A 13,411-nucleotide genomic window follows, 5' to 3' on the forward strand; every position below is an offset into this window, starting at 1 on the left:
TTTTTTTTTAAAGAGTAAAAGCGTACCAAAAAGAAGCAATTTCAAAACTTTGTGAACTATGTGAGACAGAAAATGTGGCAAAGCACCATCTGTTCATACCAGCTAATAATAATCTTCAAAGGAAAACCTTCAATTAAAAGTAAAAGTTACTAAAAATGCCCAAATATTTTGAAGAAATTCAAATAGCAAAAATAAATTCCCAGTGATTTCCTCTAAAAAGTGTACCAGATTACACATGATTTAATAAAATGGGACAGAGACAGCACTCACAAAACTGCAGTTGTCCAGTTTGAGAAAGATCTAATTTGTCCTTGGGGAGGAATATACCTTAAATGAACAGAATTTCCTTACCTATATACAAAAGTAAACCAATGTATCAAGGAATTTGAAAGGACGGAAGTTTTCCTCTAAATCCAAAGATAATAATATGCATAGCCAAAATTAACCTTCTCCAAATAATGGGGGGGACACATTTTAATTGTTAAAATTAGGACAAAGAAACTGGATTTAGCAGAATGCAGTATGCCAGCTGCTAATCCTGAAAAAATATTCCGAGGGTGGAGAAAGAAGGCAATCTTCCCAATAAAACTTCCATAACACACCATACAGATACATGAACATACACATCTGTTAAATATCAGTTTACACTGTTCCAGCCAATTTACAAATCAAGAAGAAGTATAATCAAGAAGAAGTAAGATTTTATTTTTTTAAGATTTAAAAAAATAAATCCTATTCTACTTCTAGTTACATTTTGCGAGGCAGCTACTGGTGACTAGGGGTTATCCATGCTGATTCAAGGCAAGCACTGAATAATAAATCCAGTGTTCACATTCAAATGTGGAGGGGCAGAGGAAAAGGGAGGCTCCGAGTTCATAAAGTTCTCCTCCCTCTGAAAACACTGCAAAAATTGTCTAAGAACACTTACCCTTGAAACTCCTTGGAGACTTTTTGTTCAGAGATTTTTGAGGGGGAGCGACATAGGAATGCTGCACGATTGCAACTTTCAAATACATAATTTAAATTTCTAAAGTTTTTTTTTTTCTTTCAGGAAATTTCATCCCTTCCTTTTTAAAGAGTGGATCAACACTCTCATATTAATAAAATCCCCAATTCAACACCAAATGTCAACCAAAAATTTCGGAACTTTAAAGTACATGCAAATAAAGCACACAGACTATTTCCAATACCCAACTCCCTTCCAATTGGGATCAAAAAGAAGAAAGGAGGCAACGCGAGGCGGGGGGGGGGATACTTGGGAAAGAAGGGCAATGGGGTGAGAAAGTAGAAGGGATGGGGAGGAGCAGAGCAAAAACTCCAGCTGATGCTGATACTTAACTGAAAGAACAGAATGGAAAATATAGAAGAGGAGGATGGGACAGAGGCGCAACAGAGGAAGTCCACGCAAAAGGCCTACTCCAGGGGGCCACAGTGTAGAAGGGAACACCAAAATGGGGTAACATTCATTAGGAAGAAATATCAAGACCCTAAAGTTTAGGAGAGAGAGGATGAGAAGAGAGGGTGTTTCCTGTATTGGAATCGCGGATACCGTACCAGACGTCTCGGCGGCTAGCCCGCTACGAGGGGTGAGGGGTTAACTGCGGGGGTTCGCAGACGTGGAAGGGGGTGCGGCTCCAGAGGTTGCGGCAGGAGAGCCCGGAGCAGGCCAGCGGTCCGTACCTTATAGTAAACATCGAACTGGATGTTCTCGGGCAAGGAGCGGATGTCTCGGCGGGAGCGGATGTAGTTGTCCACGACAGCGGAGATGGCGGTGTTGTACAGAGTCTCTGGGATCCACTCTAGTTCCACGGCCGCCATCTTCCTTCCCTCCTCCTCCGCCTCCTCCGCCTCCTCCTCCCGAAGGCCCCCGCCTCCCTCCGTAGCGAACTCCTCTGCGGCCCCGGAGGATTCGGAGGGGCGGTGGCAGCCACGCGGGCACACGGTAGAAGGGCACGGCAGCCCTGGCTCCTAGGGGGCTAGCTGCAGGGAAGCGGCAGCAGACGCAGGCGCGGGTAGAGAGCGGGACAGGGAGCAGCAGACAACCGGGGCGAAGCCTCACATTCCGGGTTTGAGAGGAACCCGGGTTCCGTCCCAGCGCCGATCTCTGCAGGGGCGGGACTGCGTGTGCGGCGTCATGACGTCAGCGCACGCCGATGCGCTGGAGGGAAGGAATGCGGCAGGCGGAAAACTTGGGAAGAAAGAGCAACGTCCCTCCCACACACATCCTACTTTTTGAGGGGCCTGGGATGAGGGTAGATGCGAGACTCCGCCCAGGGATAAACTATTACAAGTTTTTAACCCTCCATTCTGAATCACTCGAGTCCTTCAGCAAAATTCTGTATCGGGTTTCTTGGACGCGGATCCTTTTGAGTTTCAGGTAAAAGTTTGGATCCTCTCCCTAGAAAAGTACACAGTAATCCATACGTTGAAAATTATGCATTCAGGGAATTCACAAATCGAAATCCTTCCTTAGCCAAAGTCCTAAACCCAAGTTAAGAAACCGCTGTCCAGGAACTAGAGGTTATGAGGGAAGGGATTGCTTTTGATTGTATGACCTATTCGCCGCGTTGGAACTTTTATCACTCTTCTTAATCCAAATAAAATTTACAAAAATAAAAAAAGAATAGGAGTCGCTCTAGAAGAATTAGGTAGAAAGATTAGCCTGATTATGGCTGACACAAAGACGACTGTAGTGGTAAGATTTTTAAAAAGGCTCTTTCTTGTCAATGAGAGGACTTAATGATAGAAATTAATATTTCAATCGTCTTCCAGGATTAACAGTCCGACTTTAAAGGATTATCGAATAAATAGGTGTCCTTGTTTCAGCTGCTTTCCTTCCTCCGCCTGAAAGTCTGCTATAAATGTAGTTTAATTTTAAAAGTCTGATTTGAAGAACTTGCAACATCTTTCTGTTGTAGGAATTTAACAAGGAAATTATTGCCATTGCAGTGGATGACACTATCTCATAGTCACTCTATAACAATGTAAATACTGAAGACAGCAACAATAATAACCTGATATTTAGCTGTAAAGGAAATGGAAGGAGTTCTTTAAATTTACCCTTCACCCAGGTATTTCAGTTAATAACAGTGGTTAGATAACTTAGTGAAAGAAAGAAATATGCCATGCCATAGCACAGGCCTGTAATCCCAGCTACTCTGGAGACTAAAGCTGGAAGATTACAATTTGGAGGCCAGCCTGGGCAGTTTAATGAGAGACCCTGTCTCAAAAAAGATGGGGGGGTGGGTTGGCCACGGGAAAGCGGCATATAACTCAGTGGTATGTAGCACCCCTGGGTCCAATCCCCAGTACCAAAAAGAAAGAAAGAAACACATTTAGTCTTCAGTCTATACTAGTTCTTACTTTATAATCCTAATTTTATAAACCTAAAAAAGATGGTTGGCAAATGTAGCAAGAAAAAAAATTATAAATACCAAATTACATTTTAATTTCAGATAAACAAGTAGTTTTTAAATATAAATGTTTCCATTATGTTAAGCCAAATAAGCCAAAATTAGAAGGTTGAGGGGCTTAAATTTTCTCATATGTGGAAGCTAGAGAAGGAAAAGAAAGGTGTGAGGGGATGTAGCTCAGTGGTAAAAGTGCTTGCCTATCATGCTGTGGGCTCTTGGCTCAAAAAAGAGAGAGAGAGACATTGTGAACAATGGGCCTCTTAATCCTTTCTTCACTGCTTTGAGACTGAGAATTACTAAAATGTGTGAGATGGACTTAGAGACACTGGACAAGATGAGACAGACCAGCCAAAATGATGAGGCCACTGAGAAACAATTTACCGTGAGGGTTAAATGAGTCAAGACTATTAGACTGGCATCTATACAGAGGGTCAAGGGTCAAAGGGGAGAATTGACTCCTGAATTAGAATCCATATGGAGGCTTAGACCCTTGAGAACTGATGAAATGAGAAACCAGTAGAAATTAGGCCATTTTTATTGTAGACTGTCCTCAACTGATGGAAGAAAGGTTGTCCTTTGCACTCCAGAAAATTAGGTCTGCCAGAGCTCAGATTTGAACTCAGTCATTATACTGTGCTGTTGTTCATATTTTGAACTACAGCATAGAATCTGAGTTTCTAGTGGTCAGGACCAGATCAAAAAAGAGCTTATTATGCTGCAAGTGGCCTTGGACTTTATCTTGGAGACAATATGAAAGTAAAAGAATCAGACTTGTGTGTCAGAAACATGACAAGTTAGGTGTGGTGGTTCATGCTTGTAGTCCCAGGTACTGGGGAGGCTGAGGCAGGAGGATCATTTGAACCCAGGAGTAAGGAAACACTACCTCAAAAAAAGAAAAAGAAGCCAGGCATGGTGGCACATGCCTATAATACAGTGGCTCAGGTGCCTGAGGCAGGAGGATTGCAGGTTCAAATCCAGCCTCAGCAACTTAGTGAGGCCCTAAGCAGCTTGTGAGATCCTGTCTCAAAATAAAATGAGGTTGGTTAAGCACCTCTGGGTTCAATCTCCAGTACCAAAAAGAAAAAAGAAAGAAAAAGGAAGGAAGATGGCAATAATCTATGACTAGCAGAGAGAACCAGAAGATTTAGAATTATGTATTCCCAGCTCCAGAAGGAAAGAATATGCAAGAGGCCTGCTAAACTGTTAAACTGTCATGGCTTTTTTTTTAAATTTATTTTTCATTATTTTTTAGTTATAAATGGACACAATATCTTTATTTTGTTCACTTAAATTTATGTAGTGCTGAGGATTGAACCCAGTGCCTCACATGTGCGAGTGAGCCACAACCATCATCTGCCACTGAGCCACAACCCCAGCCCCCTGTCATGGCTTTCTATATATTTTTGTGCACAAAGGAACTTTGTGTTACGCACTTGTACCGTCCACTAAATTCCTCCTGGTATCCTCAAATTTGGCAGGAGGCCTTGCATGATACAGATATATATGAGGACATGTCCCCGGTCCAAAAGGATTCCTGAGGATCATAAGAGGCTATGATACTCATTGTGACAGATTTTAAATGTCAGTTTCTTTGAAGCTGCCATCATTGAGAAATGGAACCTAAATATTTCCGCTTGAATCTGAGTGGGTTCTGACTGTATTGACCAATGGAGTGCAGCAGAAATGATGCTGCATGACTGCTGGAATTAGATGCGAATGGCCAAGAAGAGTTCACCTTGTTTTCTGAAATACTCTGATCCCTAAGGCACCATGTAAAAAATACTGAGTATCCTAAGGCCACCATCCACTGAGGCAACACAAGCCAAATGGAAGGCTACATAGAAGCATTCTGGTCCATAGTCTCAGAATCATTCTGGCCCAGCTACCAGATGTTTTGAACAAAGAACATCTGAATAATTCCAATTCTAAGACATTTTTGTCACCCTCAGTTTTTCCAGATGAGGGCATTATGGAGCTGACACAAACATCCCTACTGTGTTCTATCTGAATTCCTGACCCACAGGGACATTATAAAATACTTGTTCATTCATCACTAAGGTTGAGGTCATTTATTATGCCATAGTAGAAAAAAGGAACACCCCAGTTATCCAGTCCCCTAAAGTTTCTAGAAACCCATAACCTGGGCTGGGGTTGTAGCTCTCTAATAGAGCACTTGCCCAGCATGTGTGAAGCACTGAGTTTGATTCCCAGCACCAGATACAAATAAATAAAGGTCCATTGACAGCTAAAAAAATAAAAAAAAAAAAAAAAAAGAAACCCATCACCTTAAACTCCATAATGAAACTGTTCCCTCTCAAGTCTGTGTATATATATATATATATATATATATATATATATATATATATATATTACTAAGCATATGATTTTTTTCATGAAAATAATACAGTTCTTTGCCTGTGGTTTCTTAACTTTCCGATGGTCATTCTGTCACACTAAAAGGCTGAGCCATGGGATATCAAAATGGAGACAATGATATTTGTCTTAAATCTGAAGAGTCTTTTTCAGAGTCCTTCAAACCTAAGTCTATGTATTATATTCAATACCCACACATTAACAACCCCAGACTAACGGCCACATGGATCTCCTAAATAGGGTCTTCCAGGTGTACCTAAGACATCACAAATCATTTAAGAAAAATGATCCATGTAACTTGCAGCCAACAAAGATCAGAGCAAGTCTTTATCAACAAGCTTTGGTCATGTGGGAGAAACAATACAGAGAGGAAATCCAGCTTAATTTCAACCCTCATCCCTATATCTGCTTACAGATTCATGGACATGTTCATAGTTACTGTTCATGTTGTTTTAACTTCTTTAAATTCACCCTGCTTAGATGTGGCATTCCATAATCAAGATAGTTAAGTTACCTGATAGGTTTTTTTCTCATTGTTTGTTGTTGTTGTTGTCATTTTTTGTTTGTTTATTTGTTTGTTTTACCTCCATGTCTTCATTAACATATATACTATCCCCATTTGGACCTACAAAGCAATGGAAAATATAGCCTATGATTTGCCAGTCCTTGTTTTGAGGAAGCCCACCTGGAATACATACTGCATTCTTATCCTGACACTCTGAAATAATGGGTATAGAAGGACTGAGTGGGTTTTAAATTTGTGGTGACAGTGTTGGTCCAATGTAAGGCTTAAGAATCATTCTTGGAAAGATAGACACACAACCAATAACAATGCAAAGTCAGAAATACTGTGATAGAGTTTTCCCAGGATATTGTAGGAATTTCCATGGATAAGATAATGACTTGGGTTCGGATGTAATAATGCAGCTCCAAGTAGTTCAATTCTCACAGTATTTTTAGTTGCAATGATGTTCTCAGGAAGATAACACTGGAACAGATTTACTTGAGCAATCATAAGTGGGTTCATTTTCATTTACCTTGATAACATACCTGGTTAAAATTTCTTGGGAAATCTATCAGAATACCTGGGAAAATTGTGAATCAAACTCATAGTTCTTCATTTGTTACAGTGAAAAACTAACTTTTTCACTGAGATAGAAGATAAAAACATGGGCTGGGGATGTGGCTCAAGCGGTAGCGCGATTGCCTGGCATGCGTGCGGCCCGAGTTCGATCCTCAGCACCACATGCAAAACAAAGATGTTGTGTCCGCCGAGAACTAAAAAATAAATATTAAAATTCTCTCTCTCTTTCTCCTCTAAAAGAAAAAAATTTAAAAAAATAAAAATAAATAAAAACCAGTGAACTACAGGCAATATGATATAATTATATAATAGTAATAACTCTTGTGCTATCTGATGGGAATACTGTTTTCCTAAGTGATATCATATACCTCCAACCTCCCACCAAACATTTTAATTAAAAATATTTCAAATGATCCAAACCTTGAATTTTTAATTTAAAAGAAAACATAGGGTTGGGGTTGTGGCTCAGTGGTAGAGTGCTTGCCTAGCACATGTGAGGCACTGGGTTCAATCCTCAGCACTACATAAAAATAAATTAATAGAATAAAGGTATTATGTCAATCTATAACTAAAAGAATATTTTAAAAATATATATGGTAAGGCTTTTTACTGAGCTTAACAACATACTAAAGTTTGGGTCTATAAATACGCAAGCAGATTTGAGAAAAATTTCAAGACTAGAAAAATATAGTTGATAATTACTGATGATAGATAAGAGAGGAAGAATGTGTAATTAGAAAAAGAAGAAAAAGTTCAGGCATTATAATCTGCCACCTAATATACCTTGTAATAATAACTTACATTATAATTTAATTATTATAACAATATATCTGTATGCCATATTTCCCCACCTGTCCAATAAGCATATTGAGAACACAACTATATAATACATTTCAAGTACCAAGCCAAGAACAGATTACAGGGTGAACATTCAATAATTGGAGTAATAAATGAATAGTCCCTCCTCATTTTCTTTACAGGGTTTGGGGGGAACACATGGTTGTCATATCACATAATATTTACTTCCTAGGCTGGAGATATAACCCAGTGGTAGAGTGCCTCTGGGTTCAATCCCCACTACCACCAAAATAAACAAACAACAACACTTTCTTTACAACTCAAACTTTCAAAAACACTCCTTAAAATACTTTTGAAAAATTGTGGTATGATATAGATAACATATAATTTGCCATTTTAACCATTTTTTCCAGTGCTGGGAATCAAAATAAGGGCTTTGAACATAATAGGTAAGCACCCTACCATTGAACTACACTTCCAGCCCCCATTTTAACCAGATGATGATGATGATGATGATGATGATGATGATATTACTGAAGATTGAGTCCATGTGTGCTTTACCACTGAGATATATTCCCAGTTTTTTACTTTTTTATAATTTTATTTAATTTTTTTTTGATAGTAGATGTATATAATGCCTTTATTTTATTTATTTATTTTTATGTGGTGCTGAGGATCAAACCCAGTGCCTCACACATGCTAGGCAAGCAGTCTACCACTGACCCCCAGCCCCAGCCCCTTTTTACTTTTTAATTTGAGACAGGGCCTCACAAAAGTTGCTGAGACTGACCTCAAACTTGCCATCCTCCTACCTCAGCCTCTGAAGTCACTAGAATTACAGGTATGCGCCACCACTGCTCCTGGCTAACCATTTTTAAATGTGCAATTCATTGGCATTAAGTATATTCACAATGTTGTACAACCATTACCATTATCCATTTCCAGAAATTTTTCATTGTTCCAATAAAAAATTCTATAAGTACAAATCACTAACTCCCCATTCTCCTGTCTCCCAAACCCCCAGGCTCTGGCAACTAAATTTTTACTTTCTGTCTCTGACTCTGCTTATTCTAGGTACCTAATATAGTAGAATCATACAATATTTGTCCTTTGGGTTCTGGCTTGTTTTTATTAGCATGTTTTTGAGCTTCTCCATGTTGTAGAAGGTGTCAAACTTACATTTCTTTTTAAGGCTTAATAATATTCCACGGTATGTACATACCACATTTTGTTTATTCATTCATCTATTGATGAACATTTGGGTTTTTTCTACATTTTGGAAGATGTGAATAACACTGTTACGAACATAAATGTACAAGTATTTGTCTGCAACCCTATTTTAAATTCTTTGGGGAATATACCCAGGAGTAAAATTGCTGGACCATATGGTAATTCTATGTATAACTTTTTGAGGAACTGCCAAACTATTTTCCACAGCATCTGCACCATCATACATTCCCACAGGCAATGCAGAAGGATTCCAGTTTCTCCACATCCTGGCCAATGCTTGTTACTTTACACACACACACACACACACAAACACACACACACACACACACAAATGGTCACCCTAATCTTAATGGTGAAGTGGTGGTAAAATATTTTTGCATTTCACAAAAAAATCACAGTAGAGTAATGAACTAGCCCAATAGAAAGGTATACTAAATACAGAGTCTAAGACATCAGTCATGTTGGAAAAATGCTTAGGTAAACATGTTAGAGTCTTAAAAATGTTCAAGTTTTTAAAAAATAAAAGCAATTAAAAATGTTCAAGTTTCCACTTGATTTATAGATGTTTCCTCACATATTCAAGTAAATGTATGTATATGGATATTTATAGAGCTCGTTTATGTGTTAAGATATCAGTTTTAAAATATGAGCGGATGTCACTGTGCAGCCCTTCCCCCCTCCACCCATGGAGGCAGCAGCTAGTGTGGTTCTATGCCTATTTGTTTTAAATGAGAGGGCACAGAAAAGAGAAACAAGGAGCCTTCTTTGTTTTTTGCATTTCAAAAGTCTAGGCTCTGAAGGGAAAAAGAGCTCATACCAAAGACAATACAGTAGATGTGGGACTGACTTGATAAATAGAGCTTGCCTATTCCTTAGACTAGCCAGTTTCCCTGGAAAGGAGCAAGGAAAAGAAAGGAAAGCCCAGAGTAGAAACTTGATTATGGAGAAAGTACCCCGCACCCTGTCCCTTTACCAACAGTTCCATCTTCCCAACCCCAACATGGATCCTAGAGTAAAGAAGGGGAGAAAAAAAATAAAAGATTTGAGCAGTTCCAGGACATAGGGTCCACTTTTATAGGAAAAGTCCAGAAATAAGAACCCTAAATGAGAACAGCTGTCTGACATGCCCAGGCTGGGGGTCACATGTCCATCTTAGTCCAAGGGAGGACAAAGCAATATAACTGTTCACCATGAATACATCAAATAGAAAAGGGATAATAAACTAAGAATAAAAATCAGGTAGCCAGGTATGGTGACACAAGATTGTAATCCCAGCAATTTGCTTCTTAAACAAAATCTCAGAGCCTTCAGTATGATACAGGAGAAATAGAATAAGTCTTTTGAATACCTGAGGGTAACTAGCATCTATGAAGTGCTTTGGGCAATCCAAGAGTTGCTTAGAACAACAGAATGATTTCTATGTGTGCAAGGACTTTATACTGTCTTCCAGAACAGGCCACTGGCTAAAGGTTCTACTATAACAGTGACCTTGAGAGAGGAGAGAGAAATCTATTTCTCAAAAAGTTCTACACGCCTATAATCAAAGTGACTTGGGCGGAGGCAGGAGGAAATCAACTTTGAGGATAGCCTCAGCAACTTCTTTGTGAGACCCTCAGCAAACTAGCAAACTAGTGTTACCACTTTTGTCCTTGTTTCCCCAATGTTGAAGAATAACACCAGAGAAGCACGCTGAGGCAAGGTCAGAGTGGAAAATTAGAAGTTTATTAAAGGACAGCAGAAAAGACATCTCCCGGAGGAAGAAGGGGACCCAAGAGATGGAATCCATGGAAGTGCGGTTGTCTCTCTATTTTATAGTTTTCGGTAATGGAATGTAGGTGGGAAGGCCCGAGGGGTGGGACACAGGTGGGCCAAAGAAGTAAAGCTGGGGATGTGGCTCAAGCGGTAGCGCGCTCGCCTGGCGAGCGAACCTGCGGCCCAGGTTCGATCCTCAGCACCACATACCGACAAAGATGTTGTGTCCGCCAAAAGATAAAATGAATATTAAAAAAATTCTCTCTCTCTCTCTCTCCTTAAAAAAAAGAAAGAAAAGTAATCTGGGTACTTCCGAGTCAGCATCTTCAAGTTTGCTGTTCATTAACATTTCTTTGGGATGGGCTATCTTCAAATCTGTTGGGGGCTGTTTCCTGGACTTCATTAACATTCCATGAGTTGTTTAACCTTTCCCAGAATTCATTCTAAGCATGGCCTCCATTTTAGATCTTACTCGATATTAGACCCGATTTACCTAACTACACTGACTACCTAACTTTAAATCTGGCTTCACTAGCAAGACCATGTTTCAAAATAAAAAGGGGTGAGGATATAGCTCAGCAGTAAAGCACCCCTGAGTTCAATCCCCAGTAACAAGGAAATCAGGGCAGTGATGGGCATGTAGACATGCACCTTGCCCAAGGGCTAAATAGGACATTGACCAACATGCAGATGCTGACCACTAGGAGGATGAAACTGCTTCAACTAATTTTGGGGGAGTCGGGGAGGGTACCAGGGATTGAACTCAGGGGCACTCAACCACTAAGCCACATCCCCAGCCTATTTTGTATTTTATTTAGAGACTGGGTTTCACTGAGTTGCTTAGCACCTCACCGTTGCTAAGGCTAGCTTTAACTCATGATCCTCCTGCCTCAGCCTCCTGAGCTGCTGGGATTACAGGCGTGTGTCCCAACTTTTTTTTTTTTTTTTTTTTTGAGAGAGAGAGAGAGAATTTTTAATATTTATTTTTCAGTTTTCGGTGGACACAGCATCTTTATTTTATTTTTCTATGGTGCTGAGGATTGAACCCAGCGCCCCGCGCATGCCAGGCAAGCGCGTTACAGCTTGAGCCACATCCCTAGCCCCCAACTATTTTTTGATGTTTTTGGATTATTGGACTTGGAGATTCAGGTTCTAGGGATAGAGAGTCTGATTGGATATCTGGGGTCACATGTCCATCGTAGTCCAAGGGAGGACAAAGCAATATAACTGTTCACCATGAATACATCAAATAGAAAAGGGATAATAAACTAAGAATAAAAATCAGGTAGCCAGGCACGGTGACACATGATTGTAATCCCAGCAATTTGCTTTTTTTTTTAAATATTTATTTTTTTAGTTGTAGTTGGACACAATATCTTTATTTTACTTATTTATTTTTATGTGGTGCTGAGGATCAAACCCAGGGTCTCGCACGTGTGAGGCAAGCGCTCTACTTCTGAGCCACAACCCTAGTCCCTGCTTCTTTTCTTTTTTCCTGGAAAAGCCCCTGACTTTGGCTAGATAGAGTTCTTTTTTTTTTTTTAGTTGTGGTTGGATACAATGCCTTTATTTATTTATTTATTTATTTTTATGTGCTGCTGAGGATTGAACCCAGGGCCTCGCATGTGCTAGGCGAGCGCTCTACCACTGAGCCATAACCCCAGCCCAATAGAGTTCTTTTTAATCTGTTATTTTAGAAAGCTATCCTGTTCCATACTTATCATGGTGAATCTTATCTTTTATAAAATGAGAGTTATTCTTATTTTCTGATTATGAAAATAGTACATGCCCATTGTATTGGTATGGATCTTAAATGTCCCTCAAAGGCTCATTTTCTGAATGATGGTTCCAGCTGATGGTGCTACTGGGAGGTGGTAGAAACTTTAGAAAGTGGGAGGAAGTAGGTCTTTGGGGGCAATACACTTGAAAGGTCTATTGGACCCCAGGTCCTTCCTCTCTCTGTGTCTCTCTTTCTCTCATGGATGCCATAAGGTGAGTAGCTTTGTTCTGCCATGTGCTCCCTGTCATGATGTACTGCCTCCCCACAGGCCCCAAAGCAGTGGAGCCAGTCAACCATTGACTGAGACTTTTGAAGCCATGAGCTGAAATCAATCTTTCCTCCTTCAGAGTTGATTATCCCAGGTATTTTGTCATAGTGATGCAAAGCTGACTGGCACAGCAAATTGGTACCAAGAAGTGGGTTCATTGCTATGACTATAACTGATGATGTTGTTCAGAAGCCTTTAGAATTGATTTGCAGGAGCAATTTGGAAAAATTTGAGGGAAATTTGTTAGAAAAGCCCTAGAACGCTATAAGCACAGCTCAGTGGGTGATTCCAGTTGGAGCCCAGAAGACCAAAATGCTGATAAGAATGGGGACCGTAAATACTGTACTCATAAAGTTTCAGATGGAAATGAGGACACTCTTGGGAAGACCAGAAGCCATTTATGTTACATTCTGGCAGAGAACTTTATCTACATTTTGTTAATGGCTTGAGACTTTGTGTGAGGCTGAGTTTAAAGGTGATGGACTAGTTTATCTGGCAGAAGAAATTTCAAGACAGCAGAGCATTCATACAGCACCATGGGTATTACTGGCTATGTTTAGCGAGATTTTTCAGTGCAAATCTGGAGCAAAAAGCAGAGCAGAAAGATTTGAAAAACTTATAATTTCGTCAGAAAATCGCTATGTTTAAAGTTGCAATTGATCTGCAAGCAGTTGCTAAAGAGATTAGTGCCATTAAAAAGAAGGCTCAGGGGC

At 39.9% G+C, this 13,411-nt stretch overlaps 1 protein-coding gene across 2 annotated transcripts in view; it reads right to left on the minus strand.

Annotated features, from left to right (window-relative positions):
* Positions 1-2,109, minus strand: part of Appbp2 (amyloid beta precursor protein binding protein 2) — a 54,934-nt gene extending 52,825 nt beyond the window's left edge. For both annotated transcript variants that reach the window (XR_003584810.3, XM_027950274.2), the window contains exon 1: positions 1,681-2,109. Coding sequence is in view for 1 of the 2 variants with exons in the window: in XM_027950274.2 (XP_027806075.1) it covers positions 1,681-1,818 (138 nt within the window). In the remaining variant the exon portion in view is untranslated. The remainder of the gene's footprint in view (positions 1-1,680) is intronic.
* Between the last annotated feature and the right edge of the window lie 11,302 nt (positions 2,110-13,411).

The sequence above is a fragment of the Marmota flaviventris genome, chromosome 17 (assembly GCF_047511675.1).
Source record: "Marmota flaviventris isolate mMarFla1 chromosome 17, mMarFla1.hap1, whole genome shotgun sequence".
Classification (NCBI taxonomy): Eukaryota; Metazoa; Chordata; class Mammalia; order Rodentia; family Sciuridae; genus Marmota; species Marmota flaviventris.